Here is a 26,196-nt window from a genome sequence, read left to right on the forward strand (position 1 = left end):
TTTTTTAAAGAATTAATCGAATATCTGTCGATCTTGAGTCATTTGCAATCTGTTGCATCGATGCCATCATTTGCATTCTACGCGCATTGACGTTAACGCTGGCCGTTCACATTCTCAGTGCGTCGACATGTCGTTCACATTATGCGTGTATTCACATTCAAAGTTGCCACTTCTGGCATCGTGTCATTCTAGAAGAAGTCTTTTTTGTCTAAGGCATTAGACCCCAAGTAAGAAGTGATGTTACACTTTTCTTTTTAATCGCTTGAAATCCAATCCCAAGGGATAGAAATTCGCGCACTCATCACATACCATACACCACTCTATTGCAGTCACGCCGTCAACCGAGGAAACAAGAACAAACCCAAATAATCAACCTGCTTAAATAACCTCAAAGGAACTTGTCACATGCCTAATTGGCCGTAACAAAAATAAACAAAACAAAAAGATAGAAAAGAGGAAGAAAGTGGTTGATTCGAGGCAACTGAACTTCTTGATGGCTCAACTCAATAGGAACCATGATTCTCCTATAACAAAGTTTCCTTTGTGCTATAAATTTCTCACAATAGGCAATAACTACCACCCATAACTCTAAAACACATACCCACAATAACGACCTTGCAACTACCTCCTGTACACTACAACATATACGTATCAGAATTTGCACAAATCAACCATTCATCACTGCGGATGATCAAGAGATCAAAACCTTCATAAGAACCGGCATCAAAATTCTCAACAGCATTTCAAATGTATCATCTTTACTAAATGGTCGTTGACACAACGTAATGAATGCAGTTCATTCAAAACAAACAAAAACAAGTCAAATGACAGGCATACAACTTTCAAACAAAACCGAAAGATTGGTGCCCAACAGTGAAAAGGCTGTCTTTTAAAAGCATTAGTTACGTTGACTTGGAGGGCCCCTTTTTGTATCGATGGGCTTTGTGGAACACAACAAACTCATCAAGGTACCAATAGTGATGCCCCTTGGCACCAAAAAGCTCAACCATCTCACTAGCTTTGACTCGCAACGGTTCAACCTTAGCTTCAACCGTGACATTGCATCCAACTTTCAAACAAAAGCAAATTATCCTCGGCCAAAAGTGAAAAGGCAACCTTTTAGCAACATTAGTCTAGCTAGGTTGACTTGGAGGACCCCACGCTTTGAGGAACCCAACAAACTCATCTAGGTACCGATCGTGGTGCCCCTTTGCACCAAAAACCTCTTCCATCTCTCTAGCTTTGGCTCTCAACGGGTCAGCCTTAGCTTCCACCATAACAAACTTTATCGACTCGGCAATGGCATCCCTCGTAAAAGACTCGTCATTGTTGTTCCCTGGCACTGCTATGCCAACCTTCTTCTCTTCTACAACTCGTGTATTCAGCCCTTGGTCCCCTATAAAGGGTACGAGTATAAGGGGCTTGCCAGACCCAAGACCCTCAATGACTGAACCGCAACGGCCATGAGCCAAAAAGCCCCCAACCGACGAGTGCGCCAAATTATCGGCTGAGGAACCCAGCCCTTGCAGATGACTCCACGACCCTTGGTCCGTTCTTCGAACCCCGCGGGCAACAACTCCTCTAGATCATCGCCCTGCCTCATCCGAAGGGCCCACATAAAGGGCAACTCAGATAACTCCAACCCAAAGGCTAACTCATGTACTTGTTCTTTACTTAGTATCAATTCGCTTCCAAATGCAACATACACTGCAGATACTTCTGGTTGTTCGTTTAGCCATTTCTCTCCTACCCAATTTCCTTCTCCATTACTAGCATCTACTTGTGTAGTAGAGGGAGGGAGCATGCCAACTGGAAGAATTGGCTTCTTGAGGTTCTGCTCGAGTAGTTTAAGCCATTCGGATTCATGTTCGGGACAGCTCCGCAATGCTAGAAAGTGAGACTGTTGGAGGGCAATCCCAGCCCGATCACCTGTTGTCACCCCGGAAATGTTCTCCTGCATAGAGTTGCATATATGCACGGCCTCGTGGTGGCGGAAGGCCACATTGGTAGAGAACGGTGGTTCCACGGTGCAGTGCTCTGGCAACGTCGTCCCAGTGTCACCATGCCCCACCATATCTGATGGGGCGCATGTGAAGCCCATTGTGGCCGCACTAACAACACTGAAGAATCCACAAGGAATACCAAACTTCGCGGCAACACGTGTGGCCCAATAAGGGCCAAAGTCTAGGAAAATCCAATTTGGCAAGGATGATGTTTTTTTCAAGAAGGTGGAAAAGGGTCCTTCCATCTGGTCCTGGAACTTGTGTAGGTACTCAACCTTGTCCAATGGGACATCCCTTGTGGCCTCGGCATGATCGGGCAAGCCGACCACGCGAGGCAAGGGAAGTCCCACAAGATGTATCTTGTGGGACAGTTCTGGAGGGATTTTTGGCAGCCTTTCGATGTTTCTCGGTGTGGAAGCGAAGGAAACAAAGTGACCTCTTTTGGCTAAGCACTTGGAGAGCTCCAAGAAGGGTATCACGTGGCCGAAGGCTAACCAGGGAACCATGACAACATGAAGCCCTTCTTCTCCTTCCATCTTTTTTTTGACTAGATGAAACCACTATTGTTAAGGAGGCTTCACACGGAGGAATTTAATGAAGGTTATGTGGCATGAAGGCTTCACATGGCCAACTGCCTGCCTTATTTTGTAACTGGGTATAAATTAAAAAGAGTGAACACCTGATAAGTTTACTCTCCATTGAATTTGCGTTGCTTTGTTTTATAATCGAATGGTCCATGTTCCATAAATCGATCTACTACAGTCAGAATAATTATCACAATAGTCAGTAAAAAAGAGGCTTTCTGGGGTTTTTTCCTTAAAATTTCAGTTTGCAATTTGCCAATTTGGTGTGAAACCTAACTAGCAATTGTAAAGGTTAGTAGCATTGCTTCTGGATTCTTTCCAATTTCAAGCAAGTTTAGGCATCACTTGATGGTATGTGATATGGCCAGACCATAGTTAGCAAAATCCCATTTTAAACAGCATTTTTTTTAATTTTTTTTTATCGCAGTCTAATACTACATTTAAAACTTTTACAGAAAAAAAACTCCGCTATTCTGAGGAAAATATTTAAAACACTTTAAAATGTATTAAACACATTTCTTTAGCCAACTTTACACCGCTATATTTTGTAAATGACAGAATATTAGACGTATTAAACCCGTTTTTTCATGTTACTGTTTCTTTGATTGTTTTTTAACTACGATTTTTTGAAACAATAATACCATATAAAACCTGATTTTTTCCGTTTTATGCCTAATTACATTTTGTTAACAATGCTGATATCATCCGGCCAACCAATTGGTGGATGGAACTAAATACAATCTTAGTTTAGAAATGCCCAATATGCATGTCGTTTTTTTTCTTCTCCTTTTCCTCAATAGGCTGGAAACCTTTTGTGATTGAATTGATTCCAGAATATAAAAAATTACAAAAACCAATAAAAAACAAAAAAAACAAATCAATCTAACCGATTGTCGCTCGCTTCCAATCGCCAGCTTGATGAGTCACGCTAAATTGTAATTTGTGTTTGTTTTTCTGGAGGAGCTACGCACTGCCACAAGGAACAGTATGCCGGAATGTTCGTTGCTTCAACCCCAAGAGTAGAAAGATTGCGCCCATACTCCTGGTGAAAATTATAAAAACCATATGTAAAAGGCATACTTGGGGGAATCCTAGTATTGAAAGTCATAAATAATCTTGCCCTGTTCGTTTTGGATATTGAGAATCGATTTTGAGTGCAACACTGATTATCGGACTAAAAATTACAAGCAATTTTGAGTCCGATAATCAGTTTTGGACTCAAAATCGATTCTCAAAATCCAAAACAAATAATGCCTTAGGCCCTGTTAGTTTAAGATTATGGCAACCGATTGTGAGTGCTAAACCAATTATTGGACTCAAATTCAAACGTAATTTTGAGTCCAATAATCGGTTTGGCACTCACAATCGGTGGTCATAATCTTAAACGAACATGGCCTTACGAGAGACAAAAGATAAATTATATGGAATACCAAAGGTAATATTCGAATGCACCTGAACATCGAGGAATAACTGCATGCAAATCTTATCGGTGTCGGAGATATTGTGTTCTGATGGGTCTGAGCTCGCCCCTGCCCGCCTCTGTGCGCCTTGCCGTATCCTTAGCAGAGAAGACTCTGTTTTTCTCGCCTAATCAAGTATGCACCCATATCATTAGCAGAGCAATTGAGAGGAAAAGGAGAAAAATGGACTTCCAAAATCATTTCGCATAGTAGAATGCAGTTGTGTGGCTTCTGATACTAACCAAATTAACAACATCAGCGGCCATTTCATTATAACGGCCAGTTATCCTTTCTGCAGCACCAAGTAGTAGTTCATTTCTAGCTTCTCTAGTCAAATATTGAGCATGTTCCCCATCAAGGAAGGCCTGAAGGTCAAATTTGAGTTCAATGCTAGTTGGCTACTTGATCAGAGAAAGAATATCAATGGCCAAGGGATATAAGGCATAAGCAGTAAACACTTCACGAAAATCAGAAAATAAATCAAAGGTACACTACAAACATGGTAATGTCAGACAGCCAAAGGAAATGCCACAGAATCAATGGTATCAGCTCATTTTTAGGTAAAAAATGGTACAATAGAGTGGAGACCATAAATGCAAGTTCCTCAAAAAATGAAAGCTAATGACCATTTGTCTTAGAAAAGATTAACACTATTCCTAAGTTGTTAGCAGTGTCTGTAGTGATGGTTTACATATTATCTATAAGTTTCCTATGAGATTGCCACAACTTGTGAGATGAACTGAACTCATCTCAACTCAACTAAGCCTTTGTGACATGAACTGAAAGAAAGAAAATTGTCAACTAACTTCGAACAATGAAGGCTTTCACTAAATCACACCAGGATGGCAAACTCTCCACAGAAAACCAGAGAACAACAGAACGCACAAAACAAGACCTTTCATTACAATCTAACCATAGTTAATAGGATGCAAGAAACTAAATGTCCTTGAGTGGGAACTTAGGGAGAAAGACCATGCCCTACCAACATTGTTCCAGAACACCAGATCTAGTCCGTTAATTGGCCGGAGTTCCAGAATGTCCTAAATAATAAATTTTAAAGGTTTGTTGGTAAATTGTAAGTAAAAATATCTGTAATAAGTAAATCTTAGCCAAAAACATTTATGGTACACCCCGAAGAGAAAAATTATTACAGGAGAGGCTGCTCCATCCCACTTGGAGTGCCATTTTTTTATGTTTGCTTTGTATGTTGTGTACTCTGTCTCGTCTCAAGCAAAAAATTACTGTTAATTATCAAAAGACAAACAAGAAATGGCTTCATCACACACCTCGGCGTATTTTAATAAAGTTCCCTGGCATAAATAACCTGTCCTTCCACGTGTATAAATGGTTCAGAGTTTAAACCAAGCAGGGTGTCCTAGCTTCATGGTTGGTATCTACTACAGAATTATTTTAATAAACAATTAAGAGTACAATTATAATTCAGGATTTGCTAAGGTCCATCGCAAAAGGCTTTTCACGGCTGGTCTGTCGCACCTCAGACCAGTCACCTCGTGAATGGAGACAAAAGCTGTTGTCTTCATTCACGAGGTGGCTGGTCTCACGTGCGACGGACCAGCCGCGAAATGCCTTTTGCGATGGACGCTAGCAATTACCTTATAATTCATAGTTTTTTTTTTTTTTTGAATGGCAACAGACACTAATTAAAACAATAGACATTACAGACGTGACAGATATTGGCCCAAAGCTAAAACCTCTCTAGGAACAGCCCTTTAGGAAGGGAGAGTACTTCATTAGCCACTCTAAGGACGTGACAAATAAAAAAAAATTACCACCACACATCTATTAATCTTACCAATAATTTGTCTAATTGCCAGGGACCCACACTACACTGAACCACAGAAGCAATCGCACTCGATGAGCTATCTTCAACCCATAACACTACATCCTGACTTATTCTGGAAAACATGCAGTCCCCACGGGAAAGTCCTTATGTTTGATGACATCATGGCACATAATATGTATCACTTACATTATCTACATAATTAATAATATCTAAATCACCAGATGGGGAAAAGTAAAATGAACAGAAAAATTGCACACTGGCTAAAACAGAGACAACCACAGATAAAACAAATAAGAAACAGATGCGTATAGACCGACCTATGCTCATCGGTACATTGATCTCTACGTGTTCAAAATTGGCTATTTTCTCATGCAAACTTCTAAGTTCTAGTAAATTTAATGACCAAATATTTATAAACTCCACGCAGCCTAGTATATAAATCTACAAATTCCTTCAGAAGCATGAAGATACATCCACAATCACAAGTATACAAATCCTAGAAGAATGCCCAAATTCCTACAATAGGATGCATTTTATATCATAACAGCAGGTTCTAGACCAGAATAAATCAGAGTTTCTTGTTGTAACGGAAAAAAAAAATAAAGGACATACATAAGGAATCAACCAAATACCTTCAGAGGCCGCAACACACCCGATACATAAGGTGAATGCCTTACAGGAAGAGGTTTATTTGTCATTCTGTAAGTTGTTGTTATTCCCTTCAATTGCCTCAAGTCCTACAATATTTTTCAAACAAAGGTTAGAAACATAATAAGACAACACGAAGTCAACTATCCAACTAAGGATTATATATATAGAGGTAGAGAGAGAGAGAGAGAGAGAGAGAGAACAAAAAAAATTAAGCCTAAAAAAAAGGAAATGACTTGAAAACAAGTCCTCGTGCTCCCACTTGAATAACTGACAAAACCATACGCCGGCAGAAGTGGATAATATCCATGAAATAAGCACATTAAAAGGAGTCTTAACTTCACAACTTCAATAATAACCTTCCACTAGAAGTGGGGTTCTCATATGATGGACGCGTATATTTTTCCGAGGAAAAATATGAGTCTCGGAAAAATATGAGTGGCAAAAGTACAAGTGGGGGGCCACGTTCTCGGCGATTAAAATTATTTATCCATCCCCACTAGATGATTCTAACCCTCCAATTTGTGGCAACCATATGGATGGCGAAAAAATAAAACCAAGTCCGTGTTCATCAAGAAATCCTCAAAGATTGAAGGGTTAGAATCATCCAATGAGAGTGGATTTGTATGTGGATTTGTATGCATAATTTTGATCCGTGAACATAAACCCCCACATAATTGTGCCAGATATGAAAATAAACACATCAAAAGGAATCTTACTTTGCCATTCAAAAAAGGGAAAAAAAAGGAGTCTATCTTCATTACTTGAACACCAACCCTCCAACACAGGCACCAACGCTCATACATGATACATTTCATGTCGAGTATTAGAACTGGCTGAAATTAATGATAGTGGTACTTTGGTCATTGGTTTAGAACACCAACCCCATATAAATATCACATGTAACCTGTATGCTATAATATAGTTTCAAAACTCCCTGACGTCATCATGGACTCCCCCGGTCGACTCCCTTTTACCTTGCCGCATTCTTGTCTAAATCTGCATTTTGCCCCACAAAGTCAATCAAAACTCCTTTCACACTCATGGATTATGACTGTGTCAACCGAGTACACAGCTGCATCAACTGAATATTCGCCCGAGTCGGGTGCCGAATCGACTACCATTTCCTTTGGGCTTTGGCTGCATTTTGACTCGCATCCATGTTTTGAATCGCTACTCTTGTCCTCTCTACCCCTTTCATTTTCATATTGTTTCTTCCTTCACATTCTCCCTCTCCTTTCTACTTATACTATTTCACCACTTTGAGTTTCCTTTTCTCAAAAAAAAATCAAAATCAAAATCCTAGAGTTTCCTCTTCCCACCCCACGAATATTAGGATTTCTCCTTTTTGCTCTAATCCCACGAGATATTTCTTTTTAGTTGCTAATTAAGGATTACTTCAGTGAGGTGCAAGTTATCAACTCGCTTGAGCATTCTTCTAAAATATAAAAGGAATGCCCCACTATTTCACTTAAGTTGATGCATTTAGCATGCAATGTAACTTAAATAACAGCAAGTTAGGATTTTTCGCCCTCAAACATCAAAATTCATCAAAATCCTCCCAAACCCTATAAAATATTCAAAACCAAACTTTTTTTGTGATAAGATCACTCCATTCCAACCTGGCAGCTTCTTTGGATTTTACAGCATCTCCTTTTACACTCAGTTTTGCATCCTTTTATTTTTTTAAAAAAAATTGACATTAATATTGATTTATAAATACTTATAATTACATGAGAAAGGGACCAAAAGCCATGATTACAAGCATGAAAAACATCGGAACAAGCTCCAATGTCCAGAAAAGAACACCTTAAACAAAGTCAAAAGATACTATCTGTTCAAATTCCCGTCCATTCCTTAACAAAGCCAACACATAACTCCTTTGCGATCTCCAATAGGGATCTTGAATGCATCTCCATCCTAGTACCAAGTACCAACCCAATCAATCCACTTTACCCCATGTATTCTTATCTCCATCAACTTCTTCCAATTAGATGAGACAGTGCATACTATACCAAAAGGGCTCCCTTCAACAGTGGCAGGTTAATAAGTGGCTCGAAATTTGTCGAGCGTCTGCATTGTTTCACACACACACCTTGCTCATCTATTAACTCAGAACATGGAAGAATATACATCTAGGAAAAGCTTTCCCAAGCAGCGAAGAACAAGGTTCCTCAAGCCCACTTTGATGTTTCTTTACTATCTTCCAATTAGAACTACTGTTCGAGAAAAACTGTCGGGACCCTGCCCTTAACAAAGTCTGCTAATCAAATAAAATGTAGCCACCTAACAAAATAAGCCCCAACAACACCTAACAGCCTGAGAAAATACCTTCTTCTGGAGAGTATAATGAACCAACTAAGCAACCATTCTTTTAAGATAATTAAAAAAAACCTCTCTAATCCTTTGAAACTCCTTCGCCTCTTAAAACCAGAAAGCCAAGCCGCCCAAATCCAGAAACCATAAAAAAACTCATCAAGATCCCATCAAGGATTTCACACTAGAAGACAGAAAAACCAGAAAGCAGAAAAAGTAAACACAAAAGACTAAACCCAAAAGATATCTACAAGAACAAAAGTAAGGGAGAAATTATCTAAGGACTGGGATCATGGGACCCATCCTTTTCCTAGCCATGACTTTTATCCTCTTCCTTTTCCTTGTTTTTTTCTTTTACCAATTGGTCTTCCTACCCAGTCCCAAACACATCCCCTAAAGCTAGGAAGTCGGCCAATTCATCAAGGTCAACAATTTCTCAGAAGAAACTACCTCAACCCTCTCTCTCTCTCTCCCTTTGATGGGTTTCCCACCACAATCTCCTTCCCTCTCTCTCTCTCTCTTCTGCTAATACCTTCTTAAAAAAGGTAGCTTGTATTTTGGGACACAGGTTCCTTTAATGTTTCTCAATCCAGTTAGAAGAAAGAATTATTCTATGTTCTTTCTAGCGTCGGCCTTGAATTGCTTCCAATCCTTCTTTAGGATTTCCATCTCAAGCTCCCTTGGAGTTGGGGGCCCTTCATAAGGTCTTCTCTCTTTAACTCTGGGTTATTTTTTAGTCTCATCTGCAGGTTCATCCCACTCAATCTTTGGCCTTTACCTGATTAGTTTGGGCTTTCCATGAGACTTAGAACTTCTAAAGGAAATTTTTTCTTCTTTTTCTTTCCTGCTTTCTGGCGATCCAGGAGCTTCCTTTTAAAGATTGAAAGACCTACTTTAATGGCCCGAAGCGTCAGAGGCTTGAAGCAATGATTATATTTTTGGGATTGAACGCCACCTCTCAAAACAGAGACTTCTACTTTATGGCAGCTATTCAAATTCCGCAGCAAGGAGACACGTTTCCTTCGGTATTGACGCGTATCCTTCCTGGCCCTATTAATTTTCTTTATTATCTTTTTGGGGCTCTCAATGGGTTTCCTTGAGCCCATCAGAGGTCCTGATTGCGTGTTCTTTTCTTTCCAAGGTACGATACTTATAGCCTTCGAGTGCAAAACATTTATTCCAGGTATTAGTACGTTCTGAAAATCCATTAGTTTAGATGATAGTTGCCGGAAACTCCTTGGGTGGGTGGGAAACCCATTTCCCATAAAACGCGTGTCTCACGGTTGGGAAACTGGCTTCCCCTAAAATGAGGGAAATACGTTTCGGAAACGTTTCCAAAATATGATACAAAATTGGAGAAATGTTTCTGAAACACATGGGAAACATATGGAAAACTTATGTAAATAATGTGTAAATGCGTGATAAACGTATGCAACACTCGTAGAAAGTGCATATGAAACGTGTGGAACTTGTGAAAATCATTTTGGAAAAAACACATCATTTCCTAAGACATTTCTCGTACGATTTTCTATTGTTTCTCGTTTCCCCTGTATTTTTTTCATGCGTTTCCCGTTTCCGTTTCACGTTTCGTTTCCCGAATTCGTTTCCCACCCTGGTAACTATGGTTTAGATTTACCTGATTTTCTTTTTTGACTCAACGTATTAGTCCCTGTTTTCTGCGATTCGATCCTTGACAACCTACTTGGTTCAAAATTCAAAAGATTGCACCAACGGCTCTTTTTCCTCCCTTCATTTTCCGAAAAATCTTTTCCTTTGCTCTCGCGGAATGGTTTTTTCTTTGGCAGTTGCCTGCGTGAACTGAGATTATCTTCCTCTACTTAAGAAAAACTGGAAATGTCTTCGTTGATTACTACTGGGCACTGGTTATCATTGGTTATCATTCCTTCTTCTACCTCCTCAGTACTTATTAAGAAGCTTCTTGAGCCTATCTTAAGGCGGATGAAGGGAATATGATACTTCCATTCCGAGGATAATACTTTTGCAGAAGCATAATTCATGCAATGGTCATGGTTACCCGTCAATTGAACTTCGATTACCTGCACAAATTGCTTCCCCAAAGCCTCAATTGTTGATGGGGTCCATGCATGTAGCGGGATATCATAGAATCTAATCCATCTGGCCTTCATGGTCTAGGTGAGCAGATTAACTTTTGTGCAGATTATATTTTTCCCTTTCATTATCTATATTTTGTATCCCATCTTCATTCTATCTTTATCATGAATCCTCTTGAATCCTTTTCCTCTCTTAACTCGTCGTCTTCATTTCCCATGTTTTCTCCACTTGTCACAATTGAACAAAGGATCCAAGTCACCACCTCTAGTAGCAAGAACAAAATCCGTCCAGATCAACCCCCTGATCGTGTAGTTACGATTGCCCTGTGCAGCAAACCACCACCATGAACCAGGAACAAAACCAGTCCCAAGTTCCATCCCAAACGATCCCTTGTTCTTGCCCTTGTTCTCCACCCAACAGCAACCTGCTGCCTTTTTCTTTCACCCTATCTAGATACCATCTTCTTACCTTTAAAACCACCCCTGTAAACCTCCTGCAAACAGCTACTTAAAAGTTCAGGTTGCTTAACTTTTCCACTCCCAAACATCAGGCCCCAACATGTATTTCACCCATCTCTGCAAGACCCAAAACCAGTCCCTTACAAATCCTAGTTCTCGTCAGCCAAAACTTCAATATCTCAGCCCTCTGAAACAGCCCCACTCCATTATTTTCAAACACCGAACCAGTCCCAGGTGAGTCTTTTCTGCCCTTTGTTTAACACCCAGAAGCCTGCCACAAAACTCAGCCCACTTTCCACCTAAAACCCTTCCAAATTACCCCCAATCCACTCCAAAACGGCACAAAAGCTTTTAATCGAACAGCCCCTTGAACTCACCTTTTATTGGTCATGTACCAGCCTAAGTCAGACACCCTTTTCTCTATTAATCGAGCTTTGAACCTCAGCCACGGTTTTCTCCATGAGTTTGCCGCCCACGAATAAGATCTTTCTCTAAAGCACACAGTTTACTTCATTACATTTATGTGTATGGGAAAATATTCATCTCATGTCATAAATATTTATGTGGATGCGAAAATAGGAAGGACGGACTATCAACTGCAAAGGGGATCCCAACAAGGATGATAGAAGCCAGCCACAAAAAAAATACTTGTACAACTCGATAATATGTTAGGAAAAAAAGTTAAGCTAGGGTTTAGACTGCAAGCTTAAACATCAACCAACTTATGAAACTAGAGAATCAATCCTTTAACCATATACAAAGTGCAAGTATGCTCATTTGTCCATGTCAAATGTAAGTCAAAAGAATTACAATAAGAGAAGTACAAATAAAATCAGAGAAAAATTAATTTATGGAAATTAACACTAATTTACTTCACTCGCAAACACTATTTTTTAGTATTGAAAACATTCAAACGGAGAGTTGTCTTCTATTCTCTCCACTAATACTAGCAGTCTTTATAAATTCCATGCAGATCTTTCTAAACAAAGAAATACTACGTCATTTCCAACGGCAACAATATTTTTTGAAAAGCTTCAACACATTAGCTAAAACCTAAAACAAGAGAAATTTCTCAATTTTCAAAAGGAATACATCTAATAACTAAAGAATATCAATTTTCAAAGGCATAATACTCATGTTGTTTCCTTCCCTCCACAACTCACGACAGTTTCCTTAACTAATCAGTGTGCATACCTCAACAGACTTCTCTACTAGTGCTTCAATCATTGTATCCATAATGTCAGGGACCAAATCCTCCAATGATTTTCCTCCTTGTACTATACTGTGCTTTACTATATCAAGTACTTCAGCAGAGCAAGAAGAAAGAAGCTGGAGTATGTGTTGGAGGTAGTCACCATTAACTTCCATCACCAGACAACCTATATCATGCATTACCTGCAAAATTAGGCTACAATGAATATGCAGCTTTAAACATTACACACTCTACATTCATTAATTCAAACAATCAAGAGCGCCAGATGGGATTGAAATTTGCATCAATACAGTTCACCTTGACTAAGAGAACAAAAACATGTGAAAAAATTGAAACTCGAAAAGTTAATTACCTACATCAGATAAACCAGAGAACAAAAACATGCAGATATCAGTGTCCTATACAAAACTCTAAACAGCATCAAGGCAGGATATTTCCTGTTTTAACTTAACTAGAAAACCATATATTTCCACGTCCATTTTCATAAAAGTAACAATTAATTGTCCAAGAAAATAACACTTGACATTAGGAATAGCACGTGCATTTCTACCCTAATAGAATTACCAAAATACACATAAAGCCTTCTTTGTCCAATTCTGAAACAATGCAGGGTACTTTAGCCATTCTGCACAAGATCTTTCTGGTATTGCTAGTTACCACAATCCCCATCCTTGAGTTATAATACCTAGATAGAGATACAGATACAGACATTGACACGGGAATGGATATATGACTCGGAATTTTCCAAAATGCAGGACACATATATGGATATGGTTATCCCATAACATAACTGAGCTAGATTTAACTTAGAAGATGGAATTAATACTATATATAATAGGATTTGTATGAATTATGCACTCAAAGTTATAAGTGCAAATACAAGACCAAGGTTTTAAATTTAGATTACAGTTTTGGCAGCCAAAACCGTTTCCATTTCGGTAGGAAATTCCGGTGAAAATCCTGTAAAATCATGGAAACAAATGCAAATGAGAGGATTTTGAGATGGGACTACAGGAAATACTAGAATAAGCACAAAACCATCACATAAGCAAGATAGCTATATATAATGGTTTAACAACATCGAACACCTAGTGACATGCGTTGTCGGGTATGTCTAATAATTCAAAACATACTACATTTCACATGTGATTTACATAAATATTTATACACAATACGTTTTTTAAATGTATTTATACAAATGAAAAAGTGTTTCTAGTTGACCGAGCAGATAACTTATCAGGTTCGTCGACCAGAAATAGAGTGGGGCACACAATGTTTGGGTGATCCAAACCATTAATTTGATGGGCCCTGGCGTAGATAGGCCATGCCCAAAAAATCATCTCCATAGGATCATCCTAACCCTCCGATCAATTGAGGTTTCTATTTTGTGCCATCCATTTTAAATCTCCACAAATCGAAGGTCAGGATGATCCTATGGAGATGATTTTTTGGGCACATCCTATCTACGCCAGGGCCCATCAAATGAATGGTTTGGATCACCCAAATAATGTGCGCCCCACAGTATTTCTAGCGACGGACCAGATATGTTATCCAGTCGGGAACATACCACATTTCACATGTAATATATATAAATATTTATACAAAATACTCAACTCAACAAAGCCTTTGTCCCAAACTAGTTGGGATCGGCTAAATGAATCCTTTAGAAAAATTTCATGTTTTCTATAGGATTCATTTCATAGAAGAGTGGCAAAATATTTATACAAAATACATTTTTTAAAAATGTATTTATGTATACGAAAAAGTGTTTCTGGTCGTCTGAGAAGATAACTTATCTAGTCCGTCAACAAAAAATAGTGGGGCCCACATTGTTTGGGTGATCCAAACCATTCATTTGTTGGGCCCTAGAGTAGATAAAGTGTGCCCAAAAAATCACCCCCATGGGATCATCCTAACCCTCCGATCAGCTGAGGTTTCTATATTGTGCCGTCCATTTTAAATCTCCACATACGAAGGTAGGAAACATCATGGAACTGCACAGCAAAGTAATTGTATCTTATGCATGTGATGTCAGATGGGCATGAGACCAATAATACCTTGTAATTCTATGTGGTATTGACATAGAGTTGGGATCCTAGGAGGGGAGGCTGGTCATTGTACTTCCTTATACTTACATTGTACTTCCTTCATGTTCGACAATGCATGTCACTAGATGTTCAATGTCATTAAGCCATTATGGATGGCTTTCCTGCTTATGTGATGGTTTCTAAGCACGTGATGGTTTCTAAGTACGTATTTATGCTTATTCTAGCATTTCCTAGGTTTCATCTTAAAATTTTCTCATTTGCATATGTTTTTTAAATGATTAAAAAATTCCATATGTTTATGTGATTTTACAAGATTTCGACCGAAATTTCCATTGAAAGTAAAATCATTTCGTTTCCGTGCTGATGGAAACCGAAACATAAATTTAAAACCTTGACAATACATAACCACATTTCACATTGAATTCATAATAAAATAACTATGTAACCCTTACCGATACAGTATGCCGCTAATGTACTTAATGATTTTCGTTCCAGTATGCATTTCGTTTTCAGTATCGTTTCGGTAGGATCGAAATGGATACATTTCGGTCGTTTCTTGTCAATTTCAATGCAAATTTAAAATCATGGCCATTAAGTTGGGAACCACATTTCACATGAAATTCATAATAAAGTCACATGTACTGATATAATATACCACTAACGCACGTGATAATTTCGGTTTCGGTATCATTTCGGTGGGATTGAAAGGAAATATTTTGGTGTGTCTATTTCGGTGGAAATTCATGGGCATTAAGTGGGATGGGCTCTGGAGCTCTAAGATGGATGTTCTCTTATTATGGGAGGAATGGTGAGAAGAGGGACCGAGCTATACCTAGATGGAAACCACCTCCGAATGGGATGCTAAAGATTAATTTGATGGGTCAAGTTTTGGTAAGCCGGGACTAGCAGGTATAGGAGGAATTATTATGGATATGCGTGTGTTAATGAAGGCCTTCTCAAGCCCGACAGGGAGTCCGTCTTCTAGTGACAAATATGATGTGTTGGGCCATCATTGAGGAGGATTCTCAATGTAATGAGAAGGATGAAAAAGGTGTCTGAATTCCATGACATTTTGCAGACACAGGTGAGGAAATACTTGACCTTCTCTTAGGCAAGGAGGGTATCCTTCTATCATACTAGGAGGGATGCAAACTAGGATGCCGATTCATTAGATAAGAGTGGTGTTGTTAGGTTAGGCCGTCTTTAGTAATTGCAAACCACTTTCCACTCGACGAGGGTTGAGTTCTTTCTCTCTGTGTCACTGTCCCTTCTTGGGCCCTGACTATCTTGTTCGAAGCTAGTTTGTTACCTATTTTTCTTATTTTAATAAACTTCTACAGTTCAAAAAGAATAGATCATCAATTGACACATTTTGGCATACATAAAATAGTGAAGAAATGCATTCATTCAGGGAGAAGAGAGAACACAAGTACATACATAAATAAAATCTTCTGGGCTGGCAGAAATAGCCCATCCTGAGCTAGGGTTCAAGCTCCCCGAACCCGCTTTGCGAGCGGTCAATCCAGAAGACAACCAAGCTGAGTACCTATCATGGATAGAAGGTCAAATGTTGAGAATTTATATGAGTAGAATAATCAAATGTCCGGGGCAATTCAAGCTAACCTTGAAAGAAGCTGCAGAGATAAACGAAGAAACTTGTCTGAGCAAGAAAAAAGAAGCACACCCTCTTTCCAACAAGATTTTAAGCTTTCTAGAAGCGTAACACTTTGCTGAAGAGTCAGTTCCCGAGCATTGCATTGATTAGGTCGCGAGTTTTGAACTAAGGTAATAGTAGACACCATGAGCGCAGAATCCAGAGCTCCAGCAATATCCTGAAACCTGATGAGATATCCTTAACTTAGCCCAGTAACATAAAATATTTAAAAGTAAGACTCCTTATTCTAATATATCACCATCCATCCTCAAACCATGTGAAGTACCTCAGTGAGAAATAAACCCCAATATTCCATTGCTTCATGAACTCGATATATACAGTCTCTGATCGAAATTTAGTAACAGCAGATCTGGATGGACAGTAACCTTCATGAAAATTGGAAGTTATACTCTAAGTAAATAAATAGCAACACATTTGAGTGTTATTCTTAAATTTGTATCATAAGAAGAAAATGGTCTTTACTCCCACACATACATCAATAAGATTCCAAACCCAACAAGTGCAAGCTTTAAAGGTATTCAAAATTATTTATAAAGCACTATTAACTTAAGTTCCAACAAATTAGGCTGGCTGTACCTTCAAGATAAGCCAAAAACCTCAGGCTTGATTTGTAGTTTTTAAGGAACTTTATCGGTTTTCCTGGAGAGAGTGCCCCTGGTTTGCCCTTAGGAATTGCTAAAAGGACCTCCTTCAGAATTGAATTGGCCAAGAAATCAAATATGTGTAAGCCTGAATTTGCTGAAAATAATAACAGAAATACAAAATAAGATTGGTGAGAACATCACACTAAAATACTTATGTGCAATGAAGCAACTAACTAAGATGATGCACAAAAAATATGTGATGCTTTGAAAAAATATAAAGCATGCACATTTCAGGGGTGGAAAGTCCAATGAACTGGAGAAAAGTAGGTGTATAAATACCCATACCTGAGGATGAAATCTCCAACAAAAATTTGCAGTCCTTCTCAATAAATTGCATAATTTGTTCGTAATCATCCTCAAGTTCATCAACAATAGCCCCTCCAACCATCTGTGAAGAGCTGTGGGGAATAATTTTTTGAATCATTGGCGACACTACAGTTGTACGGAAAATTTCCTCAGCACCTATGGTGTTATCAATAGCAGCATATGCACGTAAACAGTTGTAAATTGCATTTGCATCTCGATGTTCCAGCCCAGCTACAAAACAATGTCCCAAGCTACCATCCAACAATAAACTAGCACTCTGAATCCGTGTCTCCATATTCTTAACAAATGGAAGGTTCTGTATGCCATAACATAGAACTATTTTCAGAATAATTTGCACCGGTAAAAACAAACTCATAGGGAGACATCAATTTACCAGTAATAGAAATGAAATATATATATATATATATATATATATGTGTGTGTGTGTGTGCGTGCGCACGTGCGTTCCTACTTATATTGGCACTACCATGTTTTGATAATTGCACTACCTATCTTGTCTTTTGTTATTTAACAGCTGTCAAAGGTTACAACAGTTTCCAAAAAACTGTCAGGAAAACAGTTAGCCTATATATATTCTTAACTAGATAAAGGATAACATAGAAAATGACTGCCAAAGCAAAAGAAGACTGCTTGTATGGTGCCTCTCAGTCTCGCTGTTTGTATACTGCTTGTTTTGCATTGATTTTTCTATTAAACTTATATGTGCTTACTTTGGGACTCCCTTGGTGTTGTGTGGACTCATGGTGTTAGTGAATGGTGGATTCCACTGATCGAGAAATAATTCATTAAGGTGGGTTCTAAGGGTTCATTGGTGGATTTTATTGATTTGGTGTGTTTTTCCTTGGGTGGATTCCTAAGGGACCAAAGTAGATTCTTTGGTATAATCTATCTTTGTTTGTTTGTTTAAGATGGTGTTTTTTTGGTACTCTATCCATAACATGTCCTACATTAGTTGGTATCAGAGCCATTGCTCCGCGAACTGTGCTCCCGTGGATCAAACGAGATTTTCCCTGATTTAGTGACAAACAACAGATTTTCCCTGATTTGGTGGCCAACAAGAGATCAAATCAGCACAACCCTACAGACGTTCTCAGAGGTCAATCCCATTTCAGAGTTTGGTGAACATGTTTTAGGATATCTATGGAAGGAGAGAAAACGCCTTCTTATTGATGATGGATAAATGGATTACGCAAATGGAATTTCGATTGAACACTCAAAGCTCAATTTATGTATTCAACGAGGTCGAGCGATTTCAAGCAGGAGTGAATGATGGGGACCATTGGCCAAGCCAAAAGTTTTCGCACCCATAGGACCCACTCTTAGAAGCAGGAATCTTCCTCATCGACGCCACTCCCACGAACCATGATCTTAAGAAGGAGCGACGTAATGCAATCCCGAAGAGACAAAAACCGCTCCCATGGCCCTCACAGCGTACTCCTATTACTCCATCAGTCCCACCATCACCAACTTCCTTGCATCAAACTCTTCAAACTACTTCATTGGAGCAACCACAAGGCGTCTTCGGAAGGCACGAGGAATGAGGGCATGAAAATGAAGATGGTTAGAAATTGCCACTTTTTTATATACTTAAAATTGAAAGATATATATGAATATGGTTAGAAATTACTATTTTTTGGTGTACTTGCATTTTGAAAGGCATATAGAGAAAATATTACATAAACACTCCATGGAGCTCCCAACCTTACACTCTTCTAGACCCCCCCCAAAAAAAAAAAAAAATCCCCCAGGCACCTGCTTCTTAAATTTCAAATGGTTTTAAAGTTTTAGGAGGAGTGCATGTTAATGATTTGTTTTCTAATTAGTAGGAGCTTCCTAGCAGTATTAGGATAGTTTCTTTTAATTGTTTGTTAGTGTCATAGTTTAGAATGTTAGGAATAAGAGTCCAAGAGTCTATGGAGTTGTTTTCAATTAGGAAATAATTACCCCACACCTTCTTTGAGAGTCCATAAGTTGTAGGCTTCGGCCATCTTTTTAAAGAATGAATGAATATGAATTTTTAAAGCAATGATGCTCTCTCCATTGGTGTCATATGAACTCATGCCACTAGTCAATGCTAGATTCCATTGATCGAGAAACAGTCCATCTAAGTTTATTCCAAGGGTTCAATGGTGGATTCCATTGATTTGGTGTGTTTCTTCCTTAGGTGAATTCAGAACACAGTAGATTCTTTAGCAACTCAACTCAACAAAGCCGTTGTACCAAACTAGCTGGGGTCGGCTTAATGAATCCTTTAGAAAAATTTCATGAAGAAAGTGAAAGGAATCTTCCCGGCTATAAAGAAACAGTAGATTCTTTAGCATAATATATCTTAATTTATTGGCTTAGGATTGTGTTTATATGTCGTGTTTCCCTTTCCATGGCCTGGAGTACATCACTTGGACTTTCCAAACAACTTAAGAATTCTGAAAAGACAATCTTGAAAGCTCTAAAAGTACTAAAATCCATGACTGCTGTATACAGAGCCTGTGAACACTAACAACAGTACTCCAATTCTAGAGAAAGTCTTCATAGCCGTTCAAACTCTTTCCAAACTTGAATCATTCATTTTCCACTACTCTTTGTCCCCTACTCTTTGTCGACTTCCACCTACTAACTTGCTAGCAAAGTTTCAAAACTTCAATCAAGCTCAAGTTTTTAACTCGGTTCCCCACAAATTTAGTCCCTCTGAGCTCTAGAAGCCCGACAACATAGAGATTGCCCATAATTCTCCATAGACAGAAAAGATCCCTGATTTCTTATTGTTTTTTCAATCTGAAGTTTAGTAACTGCTGCCCGCAATTCTCCATCCATCAACGGGGTCTAATTTGACTCATCTTCTTGCTAGTCAGCTTTTCTTCCCTCTGTTTTGGAGATAGAGTGTTGTGTAATGATGGTTGAAATTTCAAGTTCAGACAAGGACAAATCATGAACAAAACCTCCTATGCATTAGAAAGAAATTTTCAGTTCTACCATGGCCATAGGGGAGGAAAGTAGTGAAGCTAACATGAATGAGCAATGCTAGATGGGGGAGGAGAGCAGACCCTCTTTCTTTCACAAATTTAACTTTATAGCGTTGCCTTGATTCCGACCCACTTGTATATTCTGAAGTTCCAAGATGTTCCCCCTTATCTAGAGGGCCCCTCTGCAGTTTGCTCAATTTCCTTACAATCAATATGGGAAAAATAGCACATTATTCAAAAAAAAAAATGAGAAAATAGCATCAAGAAATTAAAAATTCATATCCAATTTGTGTCAAATGCTGATATCTAATAGAATGCAGATCTAACAGAATGCAAATTATGATATGCTCCAGATATGCTCTCTTAAAGATGCTACATATTTGGCTTGCATAGCAACGGTCATGTAAATGAAAAAGTTGAGCAAAGACAACAACAAATAAGCAGAGGCCGTAAAACTATCACATAGGAGAGCACAAGGACCTGCGCATGAGAGATGTAAAACTTTAGCCGGTTCATCTCACTGGCAATTCTCTCCAAAAGCATGCTTTGAGTCTCTCTGAGGTTTGTTCCATTTTCAGCATTCGGTTGGGCATTGCCATTACTTAAAGAACCCTTCTCTAAAGGGGCTGCATCTGTACTTGACCAATCAGCCGGCATAATAGGTAATTCTTTAATAAGTTTCTCGACCTGTACAAAAATAAAATCATAAATTTCTAACACAGAAAAATATCAAAAATATACATAAAACAAAAGAAGAAACATTCATAAACGTTCTCAATGAAGTAAAGTCTTCGCTGATCTTTCGGAATAATTAAAAAAATTAAAATTCCCAGTGATGAATAAGAGAAAATAATCAGGATAAGATATTTAGCTAAATGAAGAAATAGCCCAACTTGGTTTATATCAAAATCATAGATTGTGTTCAGGTGTGCAATCAAATTAAGTTGCTACAAATTCAATCTCAATATAATGTGAATTGGTCCCCAAAATGCAATCACTTTGATTTCAGCTCGAAGTACAATTTTCAAATCACAATTGCACTGACTTTGTATAATTAGGAACTCAAAAAACATAAAAAATAATTAGGAAAAAAAACAAACTCCACAAGAACTGAGAATGTCATAAACTACAACAACTGTAAAATCACTTTGTTTCTACTCAAAAAAAAAAAAAAGTTCTAGATCTTTCTAATAGAACCAGATCAAGAAACCTAGGGTTTAGTAAGATCATAACCTTAGAGACAACATGGAACGTATCAAGCAGCCTCTCCAAGATCTCCCTCGCAGCCGAGGCCTCCGCTCTCTGCCTTAACCTATTCTGCAATGCCGCGAGCGAGGAATCAACACTACTCCGAAAAATTGAGATCTTCTCTCGAAGTTCCGTGAGAGGAGCTCTCATCCGTAGGATCGCGCCATCAACATCAACGAGTTTCGTGCTGAGATTAACAAAGTCAGCGTAATCACGATTGATAAGCTCGACGAGTTCGTTCTTGAGAGAGGATAGATGAGATCTGAGCTCGGATCTGAGGTTTTCAAAGGGAACAAAGGATCTGAGATCTGAGATATAGGATTCGGAATCGAAATTCTGTTGGAGGAATGAGGTTTTTTTGAACCATAAGGGTTCTGAGTCGATTGGATCTCCGAATACATCTATTGGAGATCGAGGAGGGTGTAGATCTGCCATTAATTTTGATTTTTGAGTGCTTGTTTTTTTCTTTTTTTTTCCTTCTCTAGTCTGTGATTCGGAGGTTTTAATTTTAAGTAATTGGAGAAACGAGGGAGGTGTAAGTGTAACGGTGTAAGTACATGGAGGTTGAATAAGGCAATCTGGAAATGAGAAGAGATGCGTCGAGGATAATATTTAAGACTTGAAAATGTTTCGTTGGGAAAGAAATTGTTTCAGCCCACGATTTAGGATTTTGAGGGTTTTTGCAAAATAAGTCTCTTGTTTTGCTTTATTTGACAATTGACGATTTGGAAATAGAGTCGTGTTTGAGTGAATTTTGCAAATCAGGTCGTGCTATCAATTTGAGACCAAAATACAGAGTGTAGATTGTTTTGGCTGATTGCAACGTACACTGATGCTGGGTGTCTTGAGTAATTAAAAGGGGCAGATATATCACCCCCACCTTAAATCGACCCTCGTATAGGGCAGTGCTTAGAGAGAGAGAGAGAGATATGGGGGTCGATTATCACTGCCCCACAAAAAAAATACTTCACATGAGACCAAAATAACCATGAGATAAGTTTTGAATCGACAATGTGGATTTATCATCTATTACAATATAGCGGGAGGAAAAAGAAATTTCTTTTCTTTTTATCAGAGATTTACACGTCAGCATTATTCTTTTACCATTAACCCCTTCTGCTATCTAACATCTATATCTATGAGAAATTATTTGAGGGTGAAGTCGTCAATATATTCTTGATATTTTACTTATCTACTAGATTTCTATGCTTTTCTCACAATTTCTTTGTCTTATTCATACGAAAAGTACTGACGCGGGTACCTGTCTATGACAATTACAGAAAAAACTACCAAGAAGAGGTATACACATATGACAATGACGACAAAACTACTTGATATTTCGCATTTCGGACAACCATCTAATGGACGGTTTTGATCATCCTATGGTACGGACCATACCGTACATTTTAATAAAGTGAGGAATGCGATCATAAAAATACAATGAGTAGTGTTATTATAAAACGACATTAGCACTGTATATAATTTGAAACTATCGTTGTTGCTTGGATGTTCCCACGCTATTCAATAAATACAAAATGATTTTATGCCTTTGTTTAGATTGCCACATTCAGGCAATGGAACCAGTATGTGATTCCATGCCATTATCAAAATATGGTAGTGAGCATGGTTTAAAATTTCGGTTTCGGAACCGGTTTCGAACTGCTGAAATTTAGAAATTTCGGTCGAAATCCGGTACCAGAAATAAAAGAATATTTTATTCGATATCAAATTTTTGTTGAAATTACCGAAATTTCGGCCTAAACTTTTTTTGACTTTTTTTAAACAAAGGCACCCATTCAACCCACATATTTTCAATCCTACCCTCTCCTTTATGCTTTTTAACAAATGCGCCCATTAAAGCCACATAATTTCAATCCTACCCCCCTCGTTTATGTTTTTTAAATTATGGAACCTCTATAGATTGGAGGGCTAGGATCAGCATATGGAAATGATTTTACGGGCACAACCTATTGATGTTGTGATCCATCACATGGACTTTTGGATCAACCTATGATGTGGTCCGTACAGTTCTTTGTCGGCTCGTGCATCACACTGGGTGTTTTACTAGTTTCTATATATACCAACTTAAAATGGGACCAACCCTTCAAAACATAACATGTAAAATTGTGGGCCCCACCATAAACATGGGCTTGGGTGTTTATCGTGGGACCTACCCCATCAAAACATCAGTAAAAATAGTGGGCCCCACTCGATGAAATTTCCGAAATTTTGACCAAAATTTGGTACGTTTTGGGAGTTTTGGAACGTTTTGATTTTGGTGTTGACCGAAATTTTGACCGGATTCCGGTCAAATTTAAAACCTTGATTTTAAATATGGTTTGGCAATATGGGTTGCTCGCTGAAAATGCAGGTTCTATGTGCAGGCAAAAATCAGCTACAGAACAAAACTGCAAGTCGGATGATCAATCTTATGAGGCAGCTTTGGCAGACATTAGAGGATGGAGGTCGGGTTGTCAAGGCGTCAACCCTAACCCAATGCGAAATTGAATCGGCTCGGTTTTTCCCAACCCCAACCCAACCCCAAGAAATGCCAACCCAACCCGAGCCAGTATCGGGTTGAACCCGTCGGGTTCGGGTTGATCCAGGCCCAAGTTGCACCTTTACTTTGTTCGGTTCCACTCGGTTATATATTTGATTGGCATGGGAATAGGGCCCATTGTAAGCCCTAGCTGTGGCCCACCAAATGAACAACTATAGATGTGACATGTTGAATGGTGTACGCCCATCTTCGTTAATTAGAACCTTGGCCGCCCGGAGTCCGGAGCAAAACCAACCTTTCCACACCGATAAGACGTCCAAATAAACCCTACTCTCTCTCTCTCTTCGTTGGGAATTGATTTTGAGAGAAAAGAACCCTATTCTCCAAACTGCACCGTCTGTTTGATCCTTCTGCTACAGTCTTCGTTATTTCTCTCTGCAGATCATGGATTTCTGAAAGGCGAAAGGGGAGGAGAAATGGGTCGCCCGGATCCTTGTGTTTTGTTTGTTCAATCTTTTGTTCATCCACACCTTGATGAGTATGTCGACGAGGTAACTAACTTCACTTATTCCTATCTTCTAATCTTCCCTATTTGTTCTACGGTGATCAATCAGTGTTCCCTCATAAATATCCTAAATAAAGTATATATTTTTCTCATTAAACAGAACTCCTTTTACATCAATTAAATTTCAACCTCACATCTGACCAAAACCCTTAAATTTTGTTATAATTTTGTTTGCTAACATTAGCAGCATCTAATTAAAAAATCGTAGTAAAATTTCCGGACACTAACATACTTTAAAGCAATGAATTAACGCGTATGATGTGTATGCCTTGAGGTGTGTGTGATTACAACCTTCACTGAATTAAAAGAAGTGGACTGTTAATGAATTCATATCCCTCTTGGTTAGTTGGCTTGATGATAATCATCGCCACAATCATTGATGATTGGAAGTAGTTTGCTTTAGCTTCCAGGCCTAAGAAGAGGAAGAGAGAGTAGTGCTCAAAGTGAGTAGTTTTAAGTTTCAAACTTTAAGTTATTAACTTCTTAATTATAAATATGTATCTTCTAGAATCTAGTTCAAATTTTAACAACTGTCCAAATTATGTAAGTAAAGGTAAGGGTGCAACACATGTTACTATCATATATAAGGAGTATGGTAAAGAAGACGATGATGCAGAGGGTGAAGATGAGGACATCCTCTACATGGATGAAGAAGATGTGGATGATGGGCTTGATGTTGCAGACCTAGATTTTTGAGGAACCTAAGCCTTTGTTACACCTTTTCCTTTGTGCTTTGAGTCTGTCACTTGTTAGAGGGATGAGTTGGATTTGCGAAATTGTATTCGGTATGCTATTTGCAGGAGTATGGCACTAATCCATTGATTGGCACCTTGAGATTTTGAGACATTTTTTCATGAAATTGGCTTGTTATGATTTATGCATTATGATACAGGGGTGTTTATAGTTTATATGGTGCACGACTGCACACACATGAAACACTTGTGCAGCCCAATAAGAATAGCAAAGCCCACATGAATGGATGATCTAAACCATTCATTTTTGGGCGTCACGTGCCTCACAAAATCAGGGTCGTTGGATGATACTAAACCCTCTGATTGAAGAGATTTGAAGCCCCCATTGTGGGACATCACTGTAAGGAAAACTACTCAAATCAAAGGGTTTAGGATCATCCACATGCCCTCATTTTTTGGGGCACATCATACCTATGATGTCCCAAAAAATGAATGGTTTACACATGTGGGCGTCACTGTTCTTTTCGAATGCCACGAGCATTTCCCGTGCATGTGTCATACAAAAACTCTTTGATATAGCTTGTATTACCTTTTTGGATGTTTTTTTTATTTTTATTCTGAATTAAATGATGGATCTGTAAATAATTCAAAGCTGATGAAGGATGCAAAGAGATGAAGAGAGATGGGTGAGGATACACAATTTGTATAAGAGGACTTGTATTTCTTAAGTAAAACACATTACAACCCTTATACATCAATGATGGACAAAATTGCATTATGCCCTTAATAACTATTAATGACTTCTGTAGTACTACCCTTCACGTTGAAATGTTCCTTCGAACATTTTTTTATTTTGTCAAGTGGATGTAGTAGATGTTTTGCAGTCAGCCCAGTTGGTGAAGATATCAGCTACTTGGTCTTTGCTAACTATGTATATTCATATCACCTCTCGACCGTGTTTTGTTTCACACCTCTGTT

General features: G+C 38.6%; 2 protein-coding genes and 1 pseudogene across 3 annotated transcripts in view; 1 reads left to right on the forward strand and 2 right to left on the reverse strand.

Annotated features, from left to right (window-relative positions):
• Nucleotides 1–776: 776 nt before the first annotated feature.
• Nucleotides 777–2,645, reverse strand: LOC143848878 (UDP-glycosyltransferase 91C1 pseudogene; annotated as a pseudogene).
• A 684-nt stretch (nt 2,646–3,329) lies between these two features.
• LOC143848787 (oligomeric golgi complex subunit-like protein) lies at nt 3,330–22,189 on the reverse strand. Its single transcript, XM_077357849.1, has 12 exons — nt 21,447–22,189; nt 20,694–20,900; nt 17,212–17,548; nt 16,859–17,020; nt 16,548–16,647; nt 16,231–16,446; nt 16,045–16,153; nt 12,541–12,741; nt 6,484–6,588; nt 4,290–4,412; nt 4,040–4,174; nt 3,330–3,629 (listed from the first exon to the last, which is right to left on the reverse strand). The coding sequence occupies exons 1-12, from the start codon at nt 21,894–21,896 to the stop codon at nt 3,516–3,518; spliced, it is 2,259 nt and encodes a 752-aa protein (XP_077213964.1). The 5' UTR covers nt 21,897–22,189; the 3' UTR covers nt 3,330–3,515.
• A 2,007-nt stretch (nt 22,190–24,196) lies between these two features.
• EMB2016 (embryo defective 2016) overlaps nt 24,197–26,196 on the forward strand; it is a 52,621-nt gene continuing 50,621 nt past the window's right edge. For both annotated transcript variants that reach the window (XM_077356621.1, XM_077356622.1), the window contains exon 1: nt 24,197–24,512. In XM_077356621.1, coding sequence (XP_077212736.1) covers nt 24,438–24,512 — 75 coding nt within the window. In that variant the 5' untranslated portion in view covers nt 24,197–24,437. The remainder of the gene's footprint in view (nt 24,513–26,196) is intronic.

This window comes from Tasmannia lanceolata, unplaced genomic scaffold (genome assembly GCF_043159265.1).
Source record: "Tasmannia lanceolata isolate RefF3 unplaced genomic scaffold, GAP_Taslan_0.1 ptg000016l, whole genome shotgun sequence".
Lineage (NCBI taxonomy): Eukaryota > Viridiplantae > Streptophyta > Magnoliopsida > Canellales > Winteraceae > Tasmannia > Tasmannia lanceolata.

What these genes read in the sequence shown, in the direction of transcription:
- LOC143848787 (XM_077357849.1), bottom strand. Translation starts at nt 21,896, where the DNA reads ATGGCAGATCTACACCCTCCTCGATCTCCAATAGATGTATTCGGAGAT. An exon ending in TTTACATCTCTCATGCGCAG is followed by an intron (nt 17,549 to 20,693) that starts GTCCTTGTGCTC and finishes TATGGCATACAG; the next exon opens with AACCTTCCATTTGTTAAGAA. An exon ending in AGTTATTCCTCGATGTTCAG is followed by an intron (nt 3,630 to 4,039) that starts GTGCATTCGAAT and finishes AATTTTCACCAG; the next exon opens with GAGTATGGGCGCAATCTTTC.